This window comes from Solanum dulcamara, chromosome 11 (genome assembly GCF_947179165.1).
Source record: "Solanum dulcamara chromosome 11, daSolDulc1.2, whole genome shotgun sequence".
Classification (NCBI taxonomy): domain Eukaryota; kingdom Viridiplantae; phylum Streptophyta; class Magnoliopsida; order Solanales; family Solanaceae; genus Solanum; species Solanum dulcamara.
The window spans coordinates 33,842,028-33,861,895 of record NC_077247.1 but is presented as its reverse complement, the minus strand read 5'-3'; the positions used below and the strand labels follow the sequence as shown (position 1 = coordinate 33,861,895).

Sequence of the window (19,868 nt, the reverse complement as noted above, 5' to 3'; positions counted from 1 at the left end):
TAGACCAAATATGTGTATACACATACTCAAGTGCGTCTGACCAAAAAAAAATTTGTCCACGTTGATTTTTTTTTACGGGCACCTTTTTGGTTAAGTCTCAAAAATACACCTAAATTATTCAAAAAAAATTCCAGTTTTATACCTAAACTATTGAAAGTGTGAAAAACGCACCAAAACTATCACTCATTAGTTTGAGAAACACACTTCAATGTCAACTGTACCTTGAATTTTCGTCCACGTGATTTTTATTTATTTATATGCTGACACATTTTTTTTCTTAAAAAAAGTATATATATGTTGAATTGATTTTTAAAGAGTGAAGTTATGTGTTTCAATTTATATTTTCAGTTGAGTTTGTTACATGTGTTAGTTATGTGTTGAAACTTATTACAATGATTGGAATTTTTTTCCACCTGACAATTCATATGGCAAATTTTTATTTTAAAAAGAGAGAGAGTAATACACACTATCACATATTACTTGAGTTGTGTTTCTCAAATTTATGACTTATGAGTAGAGCTGTCAAAATGGGTTTGACCCGTGAGGCTAATTCAACCCAACCCTTGAATTAAGTGAGGTTGGGCTAAAATATTTCAGTCCATTTAGGAACGAGACTTTAGCCCAGCCTCATTTGGCCCGCCAGCATCATAGGCTCAACCCGCGAGTGTTAGAGGGCAGCCCGTAGGTCGTGAATATAAAAATATTTATTATATATATTTTAAGTAGTGTTTATTTTGCCAAATCTTCATGAACTAGGCATTTGAAGTTATTATAACTATTAATCTTTGGCTTATTTTTTTTTAACTTTTTGTGTTTATCCTAATTTTTCGTTTCTCCTTTCTTATCAAGTTTATGAAAAAAATGATTATGTAGTGTATGTTGTTCTGATGAGTCTTGTGAATGTTGACTCTTGTATCTTGCTTATTCTGTTATTTTGTAAGTATTCCACTAAAGTGTGTACAACTCATGTACATATGAATTTTTGACATATTGGTGTTGTGTTCATCAATGTTCGATAGTTTTTTTAAGAGATCAATATTGTCCATCTTTTAATTGAAGGGTCAACCCTATCAATTCGTAGCCCACTTAGAACTGGATTGAACTGCTATTTTATAGGCTCTTTAGTTAAAATAATCAGCCCATCCTAGCACATTTAACTTGCTAGTCCTTTAAGGTTGGATTGGGTTGGGTTGACACGTGTTATGTCTTTTCATGAGTTTTTGATATGTTTTTCTAAGACAATATTTTGAAGATGACATTGTACATCTTATTTTTTTCGATTTTGTTTATTCAAGTGTCTTTGAGATGTCATTAAACAATATAATCACATGATTGAGGGAGCAATCTTCAATTGAAAACTTCAAGTGTGATATTAAATCACACGATCAAGGGAATAACTTCTTCATTTTGATCTATTTTTCAATCATTGTGTAATTATAAAAAAACGAAAAAATTGAAAAATAAAAAAAATTGACTAAAATTAAAACCAAAAAATTAATATCAAATTAATTTAATTTGATTTATAAATTTAATAAACCAATATAATTAACTTGATTAAATTTTAATGAAAAATCAAATCAAACCGAGCATGAATAACAAATTTGAAGTAAGCATTTTCCACTTTTCTTTCCCTCTCTCCATTTCCTGCTATAAACCCCGAGTCCGGTTCCGGCGAGACCCTACCCAGCTGCACGGCAGTCCGATTCCGGCCAGACCCAAGCCCGGCGATCCTCTGTAAGTATCTTTACATCAAACTGAGAGAAGAAAAAGTAAAAGCCCTAATCCCAATTCAGAATATTTTGTAATGATAATCTAAGGTTCGTATATCCTTCTACAGTGATTTAAGGACTAAATTATCAATGGATATTCCTGTCTAGGTGAATACATATTTCTTAAGGTTGTATAACTTACTAATTTTAAAGATCATGGAGAAAAGAGCTTATTTTATGCAGGTCATGATATATTACTCAAGTAATGACTTTCAACTGAATCAAGCACACAATGCATTATAATGTAAATAGATGAAAGAACATTTCTTTTTTTGATAACCTAAAAGATTATACAAGAACGTGTTTTGTTGTTGCCTATGATGAAAAAAAGAAATGAAACCTTGCATCTGATCATAAAAGCTATTGCCTCTGATTAACCTACAATTTTTTTTTTATAATGGTGGTATCTGTCAGTTTTTGCTTCCATCGGGTATTTGCTACCTCCCAGTACAGTAGGTGATACTGGGTAACTCTAACCACACTTTTTTGTCTCTGCTGAATTGTTCTGGTCTTTGGTAGTAGACGAGCACTAGATTGTGCGAGTTTTAGATGAACATAAAGCAAAAGAACTGAATGTAGATTTAGTTTTTTTTTTTAACCAAATAATGTCGCTTTACTGGTTGTATGTAAAAATACTGTTTTTTCTTTTTGTTTATTTTGTAGCAGTCATATTGTTAGTTGTACTATAAACTAATTTTGCTACCAAAAAGGGAAGGATAAAAACTCACCAGAGACAAAAAAACACTAGGTGATTCTTCCCATATGTCTTAGCCTTGGTGGACAGAGTTACCTGACACCGGTTGCTAGTGGGAGGTGGCAGGTATCCCGTGGAATTAGTCGAGGTGCGCAAAAGCTGGCTCGGACACCACGGTCATAAAAAAAAGGAAAGGATAAGAGAAGAAGAAAGAGACAATATCTTTAAAAATTGGTTGTTGTTCTTCGATAAGACTTTGGGTTCATACATAGCTTCCCCCTTTAGCTTGTAGTCAAATCCATTTACGCGTTTCAACTATACGAGGAATCTTTTATACACCAAAGATTCAGAAAAGAAAATGTTTTTTTACAGATTCAGAAAAGAAGTTGTAAGTTCTCATTCTCTTTTCTATTTCTTTCTCCTTGAAAACCGTGGATTTGGCAGTGAACAAGGATAAAATCCTTTAGGAAATCCGAAACCCTCTTTAACGAAAAGGAGAAAGTTGATATGAAATCTGTATCAAATTAAATGGATACCCAGATTCCTACTGGGTTCTTTAAAAATAAACTTTTTCTTTAGGTTTATATTTCTCTGTGTGATTGGATCCTGATACATTGACTAGTTCGTGAGTTGGTTATAGTATGCATTCAAGTGGGCCTTTTTGTTTGATTGGATCATGGTGCCTTTATTGTGTAGAGAAGTTGATTACTCCATTAATCTGCTTCAATTATTAGTTTGTTTTGAAATTACAAATATTTTGAAAATGTGATTATTAAGCAATTTAAGTAAGAAAATTGAACGTTTAATCTTGGACTATGTACACTTTGTAAGTTCGTAATTTTAAAATGTGAAGAATATGCTAGAAGTGCATGATAGAGCTAGATGAAAATTCTATAATTAAGGAGAAACATAATCTGATGTGATGAGTAGAAAATCTGCATACTGTTGTACATTTTTTGCTAGATTACAGACGGGTTCAGAAAGATTTGATTTTCTTGATCAGCTATTGTCAGAAAGTTCCCTAGAGGGTGTCATGGGGTTGAGCAAAACTGAAGTGAACTTGAAGAGGTTACTTGTAACTGCACCACAGCAGCAAAATAAAGCAAAGCTTATACATGTATGCACAGGTCATTCAAGTTCAACTCTTTATAGAGACTTGATGGTTGCGTTTGCTTATTTTTCATTTCATTCTTCCCCGCTTGGGTTTGTATTTACGTGAGACTTGTCGTAAATATGCTGAATTTATCAGCTCATTGATTCGATTGTGCTTGGGTTTTTGATACATATTAATTAAGATATTATATTCTTGAATAGATGATTCTAGTCCTTGAAGGCTTAAATTTTTTCTGTTACTGTAACATGCCTATACTCTAATATTTGTTATTGTAATTCAATTTTATTTTTTAGTCTTTGAGTGTGGGTATACCTGGATTGCAATTTAATTTCATTTATCGGTCTTTGAGTGTGGGTATATCTGGTTATCTAATTTGGAAAAGTTGTGCTCGACCTAAATCACATGTTATAGTTACACAAAACAAGACATCTGGTAGTCTTTATTTCCTGAGGTATATAGTCTTTGAGTGTGGGTATATCTGGTTATCTAATTTGGAAAAGTTGTGCTCGACCTAAATCACATGTTATAGTTACACAAAACAAGACATCTGGTAGTCTTTATTTCCTGAGGCATTAAGAATCTTATTTCATTGACTTTCATGATATGCTTTAAGAAGCTAACTTTGAAACACTAGGCCTGTGTAAATGAATCTAATAGGTATAGGTTTCTATGACTAACAGTGGTTTGACGGCTATATGTTTTTTGATATATTTTTTTTGTTTCTCTTCCTCTTGCCTATTATTTTGCTAGAGGTTTTGAAGAACTTATGAATTGTGCTATTGAATGGAGCTCATATAATCTGTGTGGACCTGTCACGACCCAAAAACTGAGGTCATGATGGCACACATCTCAAAATCCAATCTGATGTGTAACCCTAAAAATAAAACTCATACAAGACTCCCAAAGGGGAAAGTGATGCCACGATTTAAATAAAAAGAAGAAAAAAAAACAATGAAGAAATTATCCCAAAACCTGGTGTCATAAGTATAAAGAGCATCTAATACAAGGTTCGAATCTGAAGATACAACATAAGTCTCTGAATGATACAAAAGACTGAAAAATAAAGATAGACTAGTGACGATCCGAATTCTGGGACCTCACCACTAATCTGAGAATACACAATCCGCTAGAATATTAACTGCCACGTGGGGTACCCCGACTAGTATCTGCATCAAAAAGGGACACAGAAGTAGGGGTGAGTACAATTCACATGTACTCAGTAGGTTTTAGTTGACTGAGTATAAGGAATTAATCAAACCTATGAAATAAACTAAGGAACGCATCCACCTGCATACAGAAAAGTCCCACTCCGGCATCGGTGCCGCCAATTTATATATATATTGACGCGAGTAAAGTAAACCCATAATAACAGCTCATAATCACAATTAACCAGATAATTCAAGCAGCACAAATATCAATGCAATGCAATGCAATATGATGATGCAATGATGTGGTGGTACGGTGGAATCAAGACTGTCGCACAGACTGTCGTATACACCTGCTGAGCTGTGCTACCAAGCAAGGCACATGGGGGTCTTGCAGACCATATAACTCAATCACAATATCTCATTATCCTTGCCACCTCCTCGTGGTCAAGGGATCACAATGCATCCACTACCCTGCCGGAAAACTGCCTCGGTCAGGGACTCAAGATACAAAGGTTAGGATCACAATGCATCCACTACCCTGCCGGAAAACTGCCTCGGTCAGGGACTCAAGATACAAAGGTTGGGATCACAATGCATCCACTACCCTGCCGGAAAACTGCCTCGGTCAGGGACTCAAGATACAAAGGTTGGGATCACAATGCATCCACTACCCTGCCGGAAAACTGCCTCGGTCAGGGACTCAAGATACAAAGGTTGGGATCACAATGCATCCACTACCCTGCCGGAAAACTGCCTCGGTCAGGGACTCAAGATACAAAGGTTTAAAGGTGTTTCATTTTCTTTCTCAAAAGGAATTTCCATATTTCTCAACTTCCCATGTTTCATGATATGATGAATGAGGATGAATGCATCAAAACACATATGCATGGAAGTAATAATCAACTCACATGTGGTATAAGGTTCAAAGTTCTCAAAACTTAACCTACACATGATATTCACCCTCAATAAATAGTAACGGGAAGAACACACTTTCATTTAAATATTCACCCCTTTCTCAACAATATTTCAATACTCAAGTATGCTCAAAACCCCAACTCAATCTCTCAGGCGGCATCACAAGTCAAATAATATACTCAAGCCTCTCTCTTAGGCAAATCATAATTCACATGCTTTCAAAGCAAATAAGATAACAAATAAGGCCCCCACACGGGCTATGTAATACAAATAAACCCCGTCACGGCAACACATTAATAAATAAGCCTCCACACAGACATCACAATATATATAACATTCTCAACTCATACTACAACCCCATCCCAAAGTCTATAACATATGAATGACTAATTACCCCATCTCAATCTCAAAGAAAGATAGCCAAACCTACCTCAATTGCCGAAACCGCACTCGAATACCTCCACCGGACAAGCAACTCTCGAATTCAGCGCCCGGAATGACAACCCACTATCAACAATGAAACATACACGTCACAAGGAGTCCAATGACACCCATATTGATAGGTTTCGGAACCGGGGGTAAAATAGTCCAAAAATTAACTATTTTCGAAAAGGGTCAAATCTGGAAATTTATTGAACAATCCCATTCTATTGGTAATAAGGAACTCATGGTTGAAAAACCCATAAAAATAGAGCTCAAAACGAGTTGAAAATCACAATTTTCCTTAAATTCGGATTAGGGAAGAAACAAGGATTTTTGGGGTTTGAAACTAAAATTTAAGAGTTAAAATCGTCAAAAACTTAATGAAAAAGGAAGGTTTTAGGTCAAAAATCACTTACCCAACACTTTGCCTCGAAAATCTCTTCTCAAATCACCTCAAGGAGTTCAAGAACTCAAACAAATGATGAAAACTATTGAAATGGGAAGAAAGGGGCATTTTCTGCCCAAAAAGTTACTGTTCACGCGTGTTACTGTTCACACGTTTTGTACAAATTTTTGAAAATCACCCTCAAGATCATTACAATATCCACCACTAAAAAGGATGTTCGTCCTCGAACATAAGATAAAATAAAGTACCTGGGGTCTCAAAAAGCTGAGGGTACCGAGCCTGCATATCAGACTCTAACTCCCAAGTCACCTCCTCAGCAGGCCGATGCTGCCACTGCACCTTGACCGAAGCGACCTCCTTGGTCCTGAGTCTACGAAGCCGCCTATCTAGAATAACTGTCGGCTCCTCCTCATAAGTCAAATCCGGACTCAACTCTACCGCATCATAAGAAATCACATGAGACTCATCCGGTATGTACTTGCGAAGCATGGAAACATGAAACACCGGATGGACAGCTGACAATTTAGGGGGTAAGGCCAGCTTATACGCCATTCCACCTACTCTCCTCAGGATTTCAAACGGGCCAACAAACCTTGGGCTAAGCTTGCCCTTCTTTCCGAACCTCATCACACCCTTCATGGGCGATATTTTAAGCCACATGCAATCACCCACCATGAACTCTAAGGGACGAACCCTCCTATCAGCATAACTCTTCTGACGACTCTGAGCTGTCAATAGTCGACCCTGAATCAAACGTACCCGCTCCACAGCATCCCTAAGTAAGTTAGTATCCAATGCATCAACCGCAACAGAATCAAACCATCCAATGGGTGATCGACACCTACGACCATACAATGCCTCAAATGGTGCCATTTGAATGCTGGAGTGATAACTGTTATTATAGGCAAACTCTGCTAAGGGCAAGTGTTGGTCCCATCGGGCACCAAAATCAATCACACAGGCCCTAAGCATATCCTCCAACACCTGAATAGTCCGCTCGGACTGACCATCGGTTTGGGGATGAAATGCTGAACTCATCTCTAGCCGCATACCCAAACCACACTGTAATGCCTTCCAAAAGTGAGAGGTGAACAATGAACCCCGATCCGATACAATAGAGATAGGCACCCCATGCAGCCTAACAATCTCACGAAGATAGATCCTAGCTAACTGATCCGCATTGTAGCTAGTCTTCACCGGAAGGAAATGGGCTGATTTGGTCAATCGATCCACAATCACCCAGACAGAGTCATACTTACCCAATGCCATGGGTAATCCAGACACGAAGTCCATAGTGATACGCTCCCATTTCCACTCAGGAATGGGCATCCTTTGCATAGGACCACCCGATTTCTGATGCTCATACTTCACTTGTTGGCAATTTAAACACTTAGCCACAAAATCAATAATGTCTCTCTTCATGCCACACCACCAATAGTGTTGTTTCAAGTCATGAAACATCTTTGCCACTCCCGGGTGAATCGAATATTTGGAACAATGAGCCTCCTCCAATATCATACGTACCCATTCACTAACCTTGGGCACACAAATGCGACCATTAATCCTCAAAACTCCTTCCGAATCAAGAGAGGCTGATTTTGCTTCACCACTTAACACTTTGTCTCGAATGACCCTCAACTTTTCATCTTCAAACTGGTGTGTACGAATCTGGTCCATCAAAGTAGACCTAGCCTCCACAAAGGCCAAAATACCATGATGTGTAGAAATATCAAGTCGGACCAACTGTCTAGCCAATGACTGAACCTCCAATGCCAAAGGCCTCTCCACAGCCTTAAGAAAGGCCAAACTACCCACGCTAGATGCTTTGCGACTCAGGGCATCCGCTACCACATTAGCTTTGCCCGGATGATAAAGTATGGTAATGTCATAGTCTTTCAATAACTCTAACCACCTACGCTGCCGCATGTTCAGATTCGGTTGAGAAAAGATATACTTAAGGCTACGATGGTCAGTATCGACCTCGCAATGCACTCCATAGAGATAATGCCTCCACAACTTCAGAACAAACACCACCGCTGCTAATTCTAAGTCGTGGGTAGGATAGTTCTTCTCATGTACCTTCAACTGTCGAGAAGCATAAGCTATAACTCTACCTTTTTGCATCAATACACCACCCAAGCCGACTCCCGAAGCATCACAAAACACAATAAATGCCACGCCCTCCTCGGGTAACGCTAGAATAGGTGCTGAAGACAATAATTCCTTGAGCTTTTGAAAGCTCGCCTCACACTCATCAGTCCACTGAAATGCCACGGTCTTTTGAGTTAGCCTAGTCAATGGAGCTGCAATAGAAGAGAATCCTTGAACAAACCGACGATAGTAGCCTGCCAACCCAATAAAACTCCGAATCTCGGTAATCGAAGTAGGCCTAACCCAATCACGAACCGCTGCAACTTTAGCTGGATCAACCATAATACCATCCTTGGTCACTATATGACCCAAGAATGTCACAGACTCAAGCCAAAACTCACATTTGGAGAATTTTGCATACAACTTCTCCTCTCTCAATCTCTAAAGGACTGTCCTCAGGTGCCTAACATGATCCGCCTCATTCTTGGAATAAACCAAGATGTCATCAATAAACACGATCACAAACGAGTTCAAATAAGGTCGAAATACCCGGTTCATCAACTCCATAAAAGCAGCTGGGGCATTAGTCAACCCGAAGGACATAAACACAAACTCATAATGCCCATAACGAGTCCTGAATGCAGTCTTCGGGATGTCAGATTCCCGAACTCTCAACTGATGGTAACCCGACCTCAAATCAATCTTTGAGAACACCGATGCACCTTGAAGCTGGTCAAATAAATCATCAATGCGAGGGGGAGGATACTTGTTCTTGATAGTGACTTTGTTCAACTGTCGATAGTCAATACACATCCTCATAGTACCATCTTTCTTCTTCACAAATAAAACTGGTGCACCCCACGGTGATACACTAGGTCTAATAAACCCTTTCTTCAATAAATCTTCCAATTGTTCTTTCAACTCTTTCAATTCTGCCGGAGCCATCCGATAAGGAGAAATAGAGATGGGTTTAGTGTCATGCTCCAAATCAATCACAAAATCGATATCACGGTCAGTAGGAACTCTCGGCAAGTCTGTAGGAAATACATCCATAAACTCTCTCACCACCCTCGTAGTCTCTATATGAGATGACTCCGTGGTGAGATCACGTACATGAGCCAAATAAGACAAACAACCCTTATCCATCAAGCGACGAGCACGAATATAAGATATCACCCCCTTAGGATATGAACTCGGATTACCTTTCCATACCACGCTAGGTAAACCGGGATAAGCTAAGGTCACGGTCTTTGCATAACAATCTAATATAGCATGATAAGGAGATAACCAGTCCATACCCAGTATCACATCAAAATCAAGCATGTCTAATAAGATCAAGTCAACTCGGGTCTCTCTACCCAAACATATCACTGCACACTCCCTATATACTCTATCCACCACTAAAAGTTCACCTATCGGGGTAAAATTAGTAATGGGCACAGCAAGAAGATCACTCATATAATCAATACCACATCAAAATAAGTCAACACATAATAGTAAGTAGACCCTAGTTCAAATAATACTAACGTAAAATGATGGCAAACCAGAACAATACATGTAATAACCACATCAGAGGCCTCTGCCTCAAATTTACCTGGTATAGCATAGCATAATTAATGGTCACCCTTAGCCTGTGAACCACTACAACCACCACCTCGAGTACTCCATGAAGCACCTCAAACAACTAAAACTGGTGTATTGCAGACAACTTGTGATCCTAGCTGAATAGAAGAAGAATCACATATTTTCCCCTTATTCAAACTCACTATAACAAAATAACCCAAGTAAACTACTCCCAACTCATCATAGGAGGACCGATAGGTTTATGAGCAAGAACAGACCTCTATCACTTCTTAGCCATTCCCGCAATTATAAAGAGAAATAAGACATTCACTGTGCCTTCAAGATACCCGATTTTGAACAACCTGTCCTGACACTTGGTCAAAAAGATATAAGCCTTCTCAACAGTGATAACCTCAAACTTGGGAGACAATACCCTGACGAATCTCTCCAAATCTCTTTTGCTCCTAAGTAAACATAGCAATGCTAGAAGACATAGGTGGAACCACAGATCTCAAAGGAATCCAAAGTGGGCTAATTAGATATCTAAAATTTGAAATCTAACCGTCAAAGTCTAACCGACCATTTTCCATACTTTTTTTTGTTGCTCCACATCTTCATACTCATAATCAGGCTCGAATGGGCATCACTAAATCATCCTTAAGCAAGAGCCGCTATTTCGAACCCGACAGTTACTTTTAATGCGGAAGGAATAGATTAGAGGTATACAACACTTAATATGAATAATTCGCACGAAAGGAATCAAAGGAAAGAGTTTCTTCTATTAAGTATCTTGTAGCCTCTCGAAGATAAGTACGGACGTCTACGTACCGATCCGCAAGACTCTACTAGACACCCTGCTCTTTAACTTATAAGACCGGTGAACCTAGTGCTCTGATACCAATTGTCACGACCCAAAAACTGAGGTCATGATGGCACACATCTCAAAACCCAATCTGATGTGTAACCCTAAAAATAAAACTCATACAAGACTCCCAAAGGGGAAAGTGATGCCACGATTTAAATAAAAAGAAGAAAAAAAAACAATGAAGAAATTATTCCAAAACCTGGTGTCATAAGTATAAAGAGCATCTAATACAAGGTTCGAATCTGAAGATACAACATAAGTCTCTGAATGATACAAAAGACTGAAAAATAAAGATAGACTAGTGACGATCCGAATTCTGGGACCTCACCACTAATCTGAGAATACACAATCCGCTAGAATATTAACTGCCACGTGGGGTACCCCGACTAGTATCTGCATCAAAAAGGGACACAGAAGTAGGGGTGAGTACAATTCACATGTACTCAGTAGGTTTTAGTTGACTGAGTATAAGGAATTAATCAAACCTATGAAATAAACTAAGGAACGCATCCACCTGCATACAGAAAAGTCCCACTCCGGCATCGGTGCCGCCAATTTATATATATATTGACGCGAGTAAAGTAAACCCATAATAACAGCTCATAATCACAATTAACCAGATAATTCAAGCAGCACAAATATCAATGCAATGCAATGCAATATGATGATGCAATGATGTGGTGGTACGGTGGAATCAAGACTGTCGCACAGACTGTCGTATACACCTGCTGAGCTGTGCTACCAAGCAAGGCACATGGGGGTCTTGCAGACCATATAACTCAATCACAATATCTCATTATCCTTGCCACCTCCTCGTGGTCAAGGGATCACAATGCATCCACTACCCTGCCGGAAAACTGCCTCGGTCAGGGACTCAAGATACAAAGGTTAGGATCACAATGCATCCACTACCCTGCCGGAAAACTGCCTCGGTCAGGGACTCAAGATACAAAGGTTGGGATCACAATGCATCCACTACCCTGCCGGAAAACTGCCTCGGTCAGGGACTCAAGATACAAAGGTTGGGATCACAATGCATCCACTACCCTGCCGGAAAACTGCCTCGGTCAGGGACTCAAGATACAAAGGTTGGGATCACAATGCATCCACTACCCTGCCGGAAAACTGCCTCGGTCAGGGACTCAAGATACAAAGGTTTAAAGGTGTTTCATTTTCTTTCTCAAAAGGAATTTCCATATTTCTCAACTTCCCATGTTTCATGATATGATGAATGAGGATGAATGCATCAAAACACATATGCATGGAAGTAATAATCAACTCACATGTGGTATAAGGTTCAAAGTTCTCAAAACTTAACCTACACATGATATTCACCCTCAATAAATAGTAACGGGAAGAACACACTTTCATTTAAATATTCACCCCTTTCTCAACAATATTTCAATACTCAAGTATGCTCAAAACCCCAACTCAATCTCTCAGGCGGCATCACAAGTCAAATAATATACTCAAGCCTCTCTCTTAGGCAAATCATAATTCACATGCTTTCAAAGCAAATAAGATAACAAATAAGGCCCCCACACGGGCTATGTAATACAAATAAACCCCGTCACGGCAACACATTAATAAATAAGCCTCCACACAGACATCACAATATATATAACATTCTCAACTCATACTACAACCCCATCCCAAAGTCTATAACATATGAATGACTAATTACCCCATCTCAATCTCAAAGAAAGATAGCCAAACCTACCTCAATTGCCGAAACCGCACTCGAATACCTCCACCGGACAAGCAACTCTCGAATTCAGCGCCCGGAATGACAACCCACTATCAACAATGAAACATACACGTCACAAGGAGTCCAATGACACCCATATTGATAGGTTTCGGAACCGGGGGTAAAATAGTCCAAAAATTAACTATTTTCGAAAAGGGTCAAATCTGGAAATTTATTGAACAATCCCATTCTATTGGTAATAAGGAACTCATGGTTGAAAAACCCATAAAAATAGAGCTCAAAACGAGTTGAAAATCACAATTTTCCTTAAATTCGGATTAGGGAAGAAACAAGGATTTTTGGGGTTTGAAACTAAAATTTAAGAGTTAAAATCGTCAAAAACTTAATGAAAAAGGAAGGTTTTAGGTCAAAAATCACTTACCCAACACTTTGCCTCGAAAATCTCTTCTCAAATCACCTCAAGGAGTTCAAGAACTCAAACAAATGATGAAAACTATTGAAATGGGAAGAAAGGGGCATTTTCTGCCCAAAAAGTTACTGTTCACGCGTGTTACTGTTCACACGTTTTGTACAAATTTTTGAAAATCACCCTCAAGATCATTACAGGACCATGGGTATTAAAGAAAACGTCTTCTTTTATTTTAGAAGCTTTAAATATTTGTGTAGCTTCAAGTGAACTAGTAGCTCTGTTGATTCACCAACAGAGTGAAGGGTAACGAGGATTTCCATTGTCCGATCCCCGTATGAGTTCATCCTTAAAGAAGGCTATGTATCTTCATCCTACTTGGGTTTAATATCAAACAAATCTACTGATTAAGTGGGTTTTTCTCAAGTAATTATATGGACTGTCTGGAAATAGATGAACCATTGTGCCTTTGATGAACAGAGAAGCTAATGGTCAACTCTGTCCTTTGTTGAATATACTCTCCTATTTTAGTTTGTTATTGAGTAAAACTATAGTGGAATGATAGTTTCTATGGGTTTAGTATAAGGACTTTAGTGCATATAGAATACTTGCGTTCTCTAAGGATACATCTTTTTGGGCTTTGCAATATAAATTTTGTATACAATGTTGTACCCTACTTGCATGCCTTCAACACATTTACCTGTCGATATATTTTTTGGAGCAAAAGTACTTTTCTGATCTCGACATGGTGATTAAGATTAGTAGTACTGCAATATCACCACATCTAGGATGAACAGGGCTCAGGATGGCTCGTCCACCTATTAATTTTTTCAATCATGTAGGGTGAGAGATAGAGAGTCATAGTAATACCTCCCTGTCTTCCCTAATCTTCTGAACAAGCATGCATCAACTGTTTTTTTGATGTCTCTGGTGGAGCCTCTATTTATTTCAGGAAGCTGATCTTTTCCTTTTCCGTTGTATGTTCTCTGACGTAGTTGTTATTTGTGAAAGCTGATAATTGTCTGTGCACGGCATAGGTTTTTTTCTATGAAAAGCTTTTCAGAAAATCATGGCATAGGCAATTGCTTATGTAGGGAACTGTACAGTTTTTGTCATCTGAAATTTTTCTTTCAATGGGCTTATGCATTTACTATATCCTTTTGGTACATCTTTCACAGTATGTTGCCACTTTGCGGGAACTACTGGAGCAGTTGGCTGAAGAGAGGAATCCTGATGGTTTACCAAGGTCTATATGCTTTGTTCTTTTCCAATTAGATAATTTGAAGAAAATAACATGCTGCTACAAAAAATTCCAGACTGTTGGCTTCCTTACCATCTGTGACTGTTTATGATAAAGTTCCTGCCTTTTGTTTGTTTAGTTGGAATTATCATTTAAATTTAAATGTATGCTTCCTAGCCATTTCACTCTACCTATTTACCTAAGTAATAAAGTGGAAACCCCTTATCATGGTCGATTAGATGGAAAATCACTCTCTTTTGATCTCAACTCTGCTTACCCTCCTCCAAATTGGACATATTTTAGTTATATTTTATACAGTGGACTAATATCCTGCCTATAATGAAAAAAATCTCATCCTGACAGTATGACTAGTCTATTTTGTCTCCTTCTATGGAGGAAGTCATGATGCTAGTATTAGTAATCTCTGTGCAGACTGTTTGGTGATGTGTGGAGTTTTAATGCTTTTGTTATCCGTGAATGAGCAGGGATGACATAAAAGGAATTATTGTCTTCCTGTGTTTAGACTAGAACTTCAGCCATATACCTCTAACAACTCTAATTTTTTTCTTTACTGTGCGAGGAGAACGTTTTAAACTTTTACAAACCAGTCATGAGAGTTTTTCCTGTATTGAAAAAGATAATTTAGATTGATTTAATGCATGAAACACTTTGCTTGAGGGTGTATGTTCTTAATGAATCTCCATTTTTTTTAATTTACTAGATGCTTTCTTGCTGATGCGTGCTCAATTTTCATGTTGTCTCCCAAAATAGTATTTCAAAAGCCAAGGTGAATGAATATGCTGAGAACATTGAAGCTGTTGCTGCCAAGTTAGCTGTGCCCATGGTATGTACGTGCTAGTGTCATTTCTTGTGATTTACAATTCAGATTCACCTTGCTTTCTTATACGAAAACATATCATATTGAGGTATTTTACTGATTTTGATGGAATATGAAAGAGCTGGCATTTCTTTTATCAGTAGTCTGTCCTTGAAAATTAGTGCCGTATTGTTTAATTTTATCCATAGTGCTCAGCATTTCGGACTTCATTATTCCTTTGGCCTTACTGTTACTTTTGTTGTCATACCTCTGTTCTTTCGATGTTTTTGAACATGGTTCAATCTTCTCTTCTGGAGTCACCTTTCAACTTATATTATATCAACTTATTATAGACATTCTAGTAGTTTTTCGAAAATATTCTTGCTTCTATTATATGATTAACAAATAAATTATCTTCAATTACATCCAGTCTGATGTGCATACACCCAAGGAACCTGTGGGTGAGACTTCCAGCTGTGAAACTCCTAAAGCAGAAGGAAGTGTAGGTTCTGCTTCTGAAGGATTGAGAAGAAGATTTGGGTACCTGCATGGGTCTTTTGTCATTTATAGCCATTGCAATGTGTCATTTTATAATTCTCTCTTTTGACCGTTGTTCTTTGAGTGAAACAGGGTCCATTCAAACAATGAGGAGAGATCTCGAGATACCATTGATTCTGATCAATCATCAGCTGCAGTCAAACTGGATGATGCTGCACGGACACATATTGAGAAGCACAGGTGCTCTATCTGTACTTTTCTGTATTAATATTTATAGACAGTTTTTATTTGTTGACTTCTGTTCCACCAAGGGCTTTCCCAATGTGTTAGTTCCTTAAAAGGTACAGCTTGCCATGTATGACTAAAAGTGATAGTAGATATGTGCTATTATGGTGTAGTTGAGCTAGTTAAATATAAGCAGAACAGTGTTACAATACACCTCCCCCCCCCCCCCCCCAAAAAAAAAAAAAAAAAAGAAAAAGAAAAAGTTAAGCTTTAAAAGTTTTATGGGAGCATTTTATGGATAACATACTAACAAAGGTAGTTGAAAGGATGAGGTTAGTATTTACTAAAGTAGTTCAATTCTCAATATGCTTTTGTGAACAGAAGCAGATATTAGAAGTTGGACTGAAGAAGGAGATAAGGAAAAATAGGTATCCGTTGTAAATTAGATGTAGAGAAAGCATATGACCATGTGAAGTGGTTGGTTTTGCTTAAAGAGATAGATTTTGATAGAAATCGAGGAGTTGGATAAACTATTGCATTTCTCAGTTAAGTTTTCGAAATTAATAAATAGGAGTTATGCTGATTTTTCTTGTCTCGAGGCAGGCGGATCTTCTTCCTATTCCTGTTACTGAAATGTCTTGGCAGAATGTTGGACTAGGCAATGGAGAAATGATGTTTAATTGGATTTAAGGTAGGTCCAGAGGACAATAACTTAAAATCTATCTTTCCGGAAAATAAAAAGATAATAATATAATAACTCACGTAGTTTCTATTAGTACTATGGATGATAAGCTAACACTTGCAGATATATCTGGGTACAAAAGTAGGAGAATTCAATGTATTCGGGGCTCCCTTTAGGAGATGAGCATAATTTTATTGAAGTTTTGCAAGTGTAGGAAAAGTTTTGAAAAAGGTTAGCAACTTGAAAGAAAAAAATATTTGTCAATGTGGGGAAGATTAACTCATAAACAGTTGATTAGACATCATTCCTCCCTGCTTTATGTATTTGTTTCTTGTGCCTGATATATTTTTGAAATATTTGAACAAAAGAAGAAAGAACATTTTGTGGGCAGGCAACCACAACACAAACGTTCTGTTAATACTGAAAAAAAGGAAGAGGGGTGTGTATGAAATGTGTGAGTTCTCTGTAGATGTTTGCTATGTAAATGGTTATGGAGATAGAACCAAGAAGATGAAGCTTTGTGGGAAAGGTTGTTAATGCAAATTATGGTATATAGATGAACATTGGTGCACAAAGGCTGTTGTTTCCTCCTATAGATTATGCTTCATCTGTACAATTCAAAATTAAGGTCTGTTTTAAATTTAGAGATTGTAAGATAAAATCCTAGACTGGGGCATACTCTCTTAAGGGAAACAATTTCTTCAGGTGCATTATTGTAACTATGTCGGAAGAATGGAGTATGGGACCTTAAACTCAAACTGCATTGCTTGGATTGGTGAAGTAAAATCAATCTTGTTAGGATTCTGGAAAGGTAGAATATATCACAGTGAAAGTTGGGTACCACTACATGAGGAGGACAAGAGACCCTTAGGTAAGGGTGTTATAAGGGGCCCGCAATAAGTTGAATACTTGACTCGTACGATAGCACAAGTGCACTTGCTCGAGAGAGAGAGAGAGAGAGATTTTATAAAGATTTAATTAAGGAGAGGGTTATTTTTTAAAAAATAAAAAACAAAAAATAGGCTAAAATAGCAAAAACTGCAAACATAGCCGTTTGGGGGACCCAACGGGTCAAATTGAAACTGAATTAAAAATAAAGCTACTGTTAAACCGGTTCGGTTCCTCATTACTGGAGCTGATTTGACGCTACCGGTTCCGGTCCCCTGGTGGACCTCCAGAACTCATGCGGGTACGGGTATATACCCAACCCAACCCCCTTTAAGTGCCCCCTAAGTAGTCTCTAATAATGAACAGAATGTGAAGTACCCTTTTGAGTTTATCTTTTTGGCTGGGTGTTCTTCATGAGTCATGCCTTACAGAAGAAAACTTGAGAAGGAGAGGAACTACATTATGCAGCAGGTGTCATTCTTGTGTTCAAGAAATGGAAGATACCAATCATTTGTACTTACACTGTGCAGTTGCTTTGGAAAGGTGGAACATGTCTGAACTTTTTTTAGATGCTAAACACCTTTAAAATTGCATTTCTGAGCTGATATGTAAGGAAGATAGGAAAAGCCACCAAGAAGATCCGAAACATCATCCCTTACCATATTGTGTGGAATTTGTGGAGGGAGAGAAATAAGAGATGTGTTGAGTCCATAAAACCTGAAGTCTAATTGTTTGCTGTCTTCAGTTTTTTGGCGTAGGATGAAAAATTGAAACTTGTAATAATGCAGATGAACTAATGAATTGTGTAAGCAACCTTCTTTTTACAAGGACGCAAGTAGGGCTCTATTTTGTAAAAAAGGATGTTTTGAAGCATTTACTTGGTAATGATCCAAGTAAAATTGCTTATCTACACTTGCGAGGGCTACTTTTATCACTGAGCTGAGGCACTTCACGGAAGCCAAGGAATTGCACATCATATCTACAACTAACAAATGTGGATAGAGAGTTCTTTGGAAGCATACTCTCTGAAATCAGAGATGATCATTTGGGGGCTCTTAGGAGGCCTAGGCCTCCATCTGTGGAGTGTTGTATATATATGTGCCTCAGCTAGATGTATGTTCCCAACTGTTCTACTACATGATTGATATTGCATCTTTGCCACTACCATATGTTTGTCCAGTCTTTTTCATTGTGGGAGAAAAGTAACCACAGAAACTAATCACTTATTTGTGCAATATTTACTTTTTTCAGAGGGGCGAGGTTGGTTAGATAGAGTCTACTTGATAAACTATCAGATGTTCTCATCTTTTGCAGGAAACTTCAGGAGGATTTGACTGATGAAATGGTTGTTTTGGCACGGCAGCTCAAAGAGGGAAGTCTCATGATGAATCAATCCATCAAAAATACCGAGAAAGTAAGTCTTTGTTACGTTTCACTTTGCTTAAATTGTTGGGACTTGGGAACTCTCTAACAATTTTGCTTTGAGAATGATATTATCTCCAATCTAAACTGTTTTGCCTGTTGGGAGGCAATTGAGGCCATTGGTAACCTAAACTATCTTTTCTGGACACAACAATATTTTATTAGTCTATATCTGATATTACTACATGTTTGAGGAATCTTTACTAATTCAGTGCGAAAAAGAAACAAAAAACTGTAGTATCCAATTTGTTCAGATTCATCTTGTCTAGTTACAAACTTTTTCCTTCAGTCTTTGGTTTTACTGGTCACTTTGTTTATATTGTCGTCATAGTTGTCATATATAATGCGGATGCAGATACTTGATTCAACTGAGAAAGCAGTTGAGCATAGCCTGGCAAGTACAGGGCGTGCAACTTCCAGAGCAATGAATGTGTATTCGCGGAGTTTCAAGACAACATGCTTCCAGTGGCTTTTGATCTTTGTCATGACATTAATCTTTGTCATGGTTGTATTACTTATTCGAGTGACTTAGCAGCCACCCCCTTTATTACTGGAGATGTAACAGAACTCTTGCCTTTTTCCTATCTTTGTATAGTACCAGAAGATACCTCATTAGTAGGGACATGTTCAGAGGATAAACAATTCTATAGATGCTGAAAGAGAAATGCAACACACACCTGCATTACTCTCCTTTACTTCCAGTCTGTTTGGTTCAAGTGGTTGGGAGGCTAAAACTTAAAAGCATTTTTTTTAAGTAATGATGTATTTCTGCAGTAAAATTGTTTTTAAATTGGAGCAGAAACGTTTGAAAATATATATATAATTTCTGCTGCTTAAAGAAAGTAGACGCAGGAAATTATTTTTTTCAAGTCAAACATATCTCTACCATTTATATATGTTTACTAGCATTTCCCTCATTAATTTATTAGCATATCTCGTAAGTTTTGTTAAACTCCATTTAAGGATTTTATTCTTCCTCTACTTATTTTGTGGT

General features: G+C 37.8%; 1 protein-coding gene across 3 annotated transcripts; it reads left to right on the top strand.

Annotated features, from left to right (window-relative positions):
- Window positions 1–1,588: 1,588 nt before the first annotated feature.
- Window positions 1,589–19,749, top strand: LOC129873015 (uncharacterized). Of its 3 annotated transcripts, none has more exons than XM_055947993.1 (8): window positions 1,589–1,734; window positions 3,427–3,580; window positions 14,281–14,348; window positions 15,114–15,186; window positions 15,590–15,699; window positions 15,790–15,897; window positions 18,767–18,866; window positions 19,230–19,749. In XM_055947993.1, exons 1-8 carry the CDS (start codon window positions 1,589–1,591, stop codon window positions 19,404–19,406), a joined length of 936 nt encoding a protein of 311 aa, XP_055803968.1. In that variant the 3' UTR covers window positions 19,407–19,749. The 3 variants fall into 3 exon arrangements, with proteins under 3 accessions (XP_055803968.1, XP_055803969.1, XP_055803970.1); XM_055947994.1 differs by having other exon boundaries at window positions 1,611–1,734; window positions 3,467–3,580; XM_055947995.1 differs by having other exon boundaries at window positions 1,645–1,734; window positions 3,477–3,580.
- The last annotated feature ends 119 nt before the right edge of the window (window positions 19,750–19,868 follow it).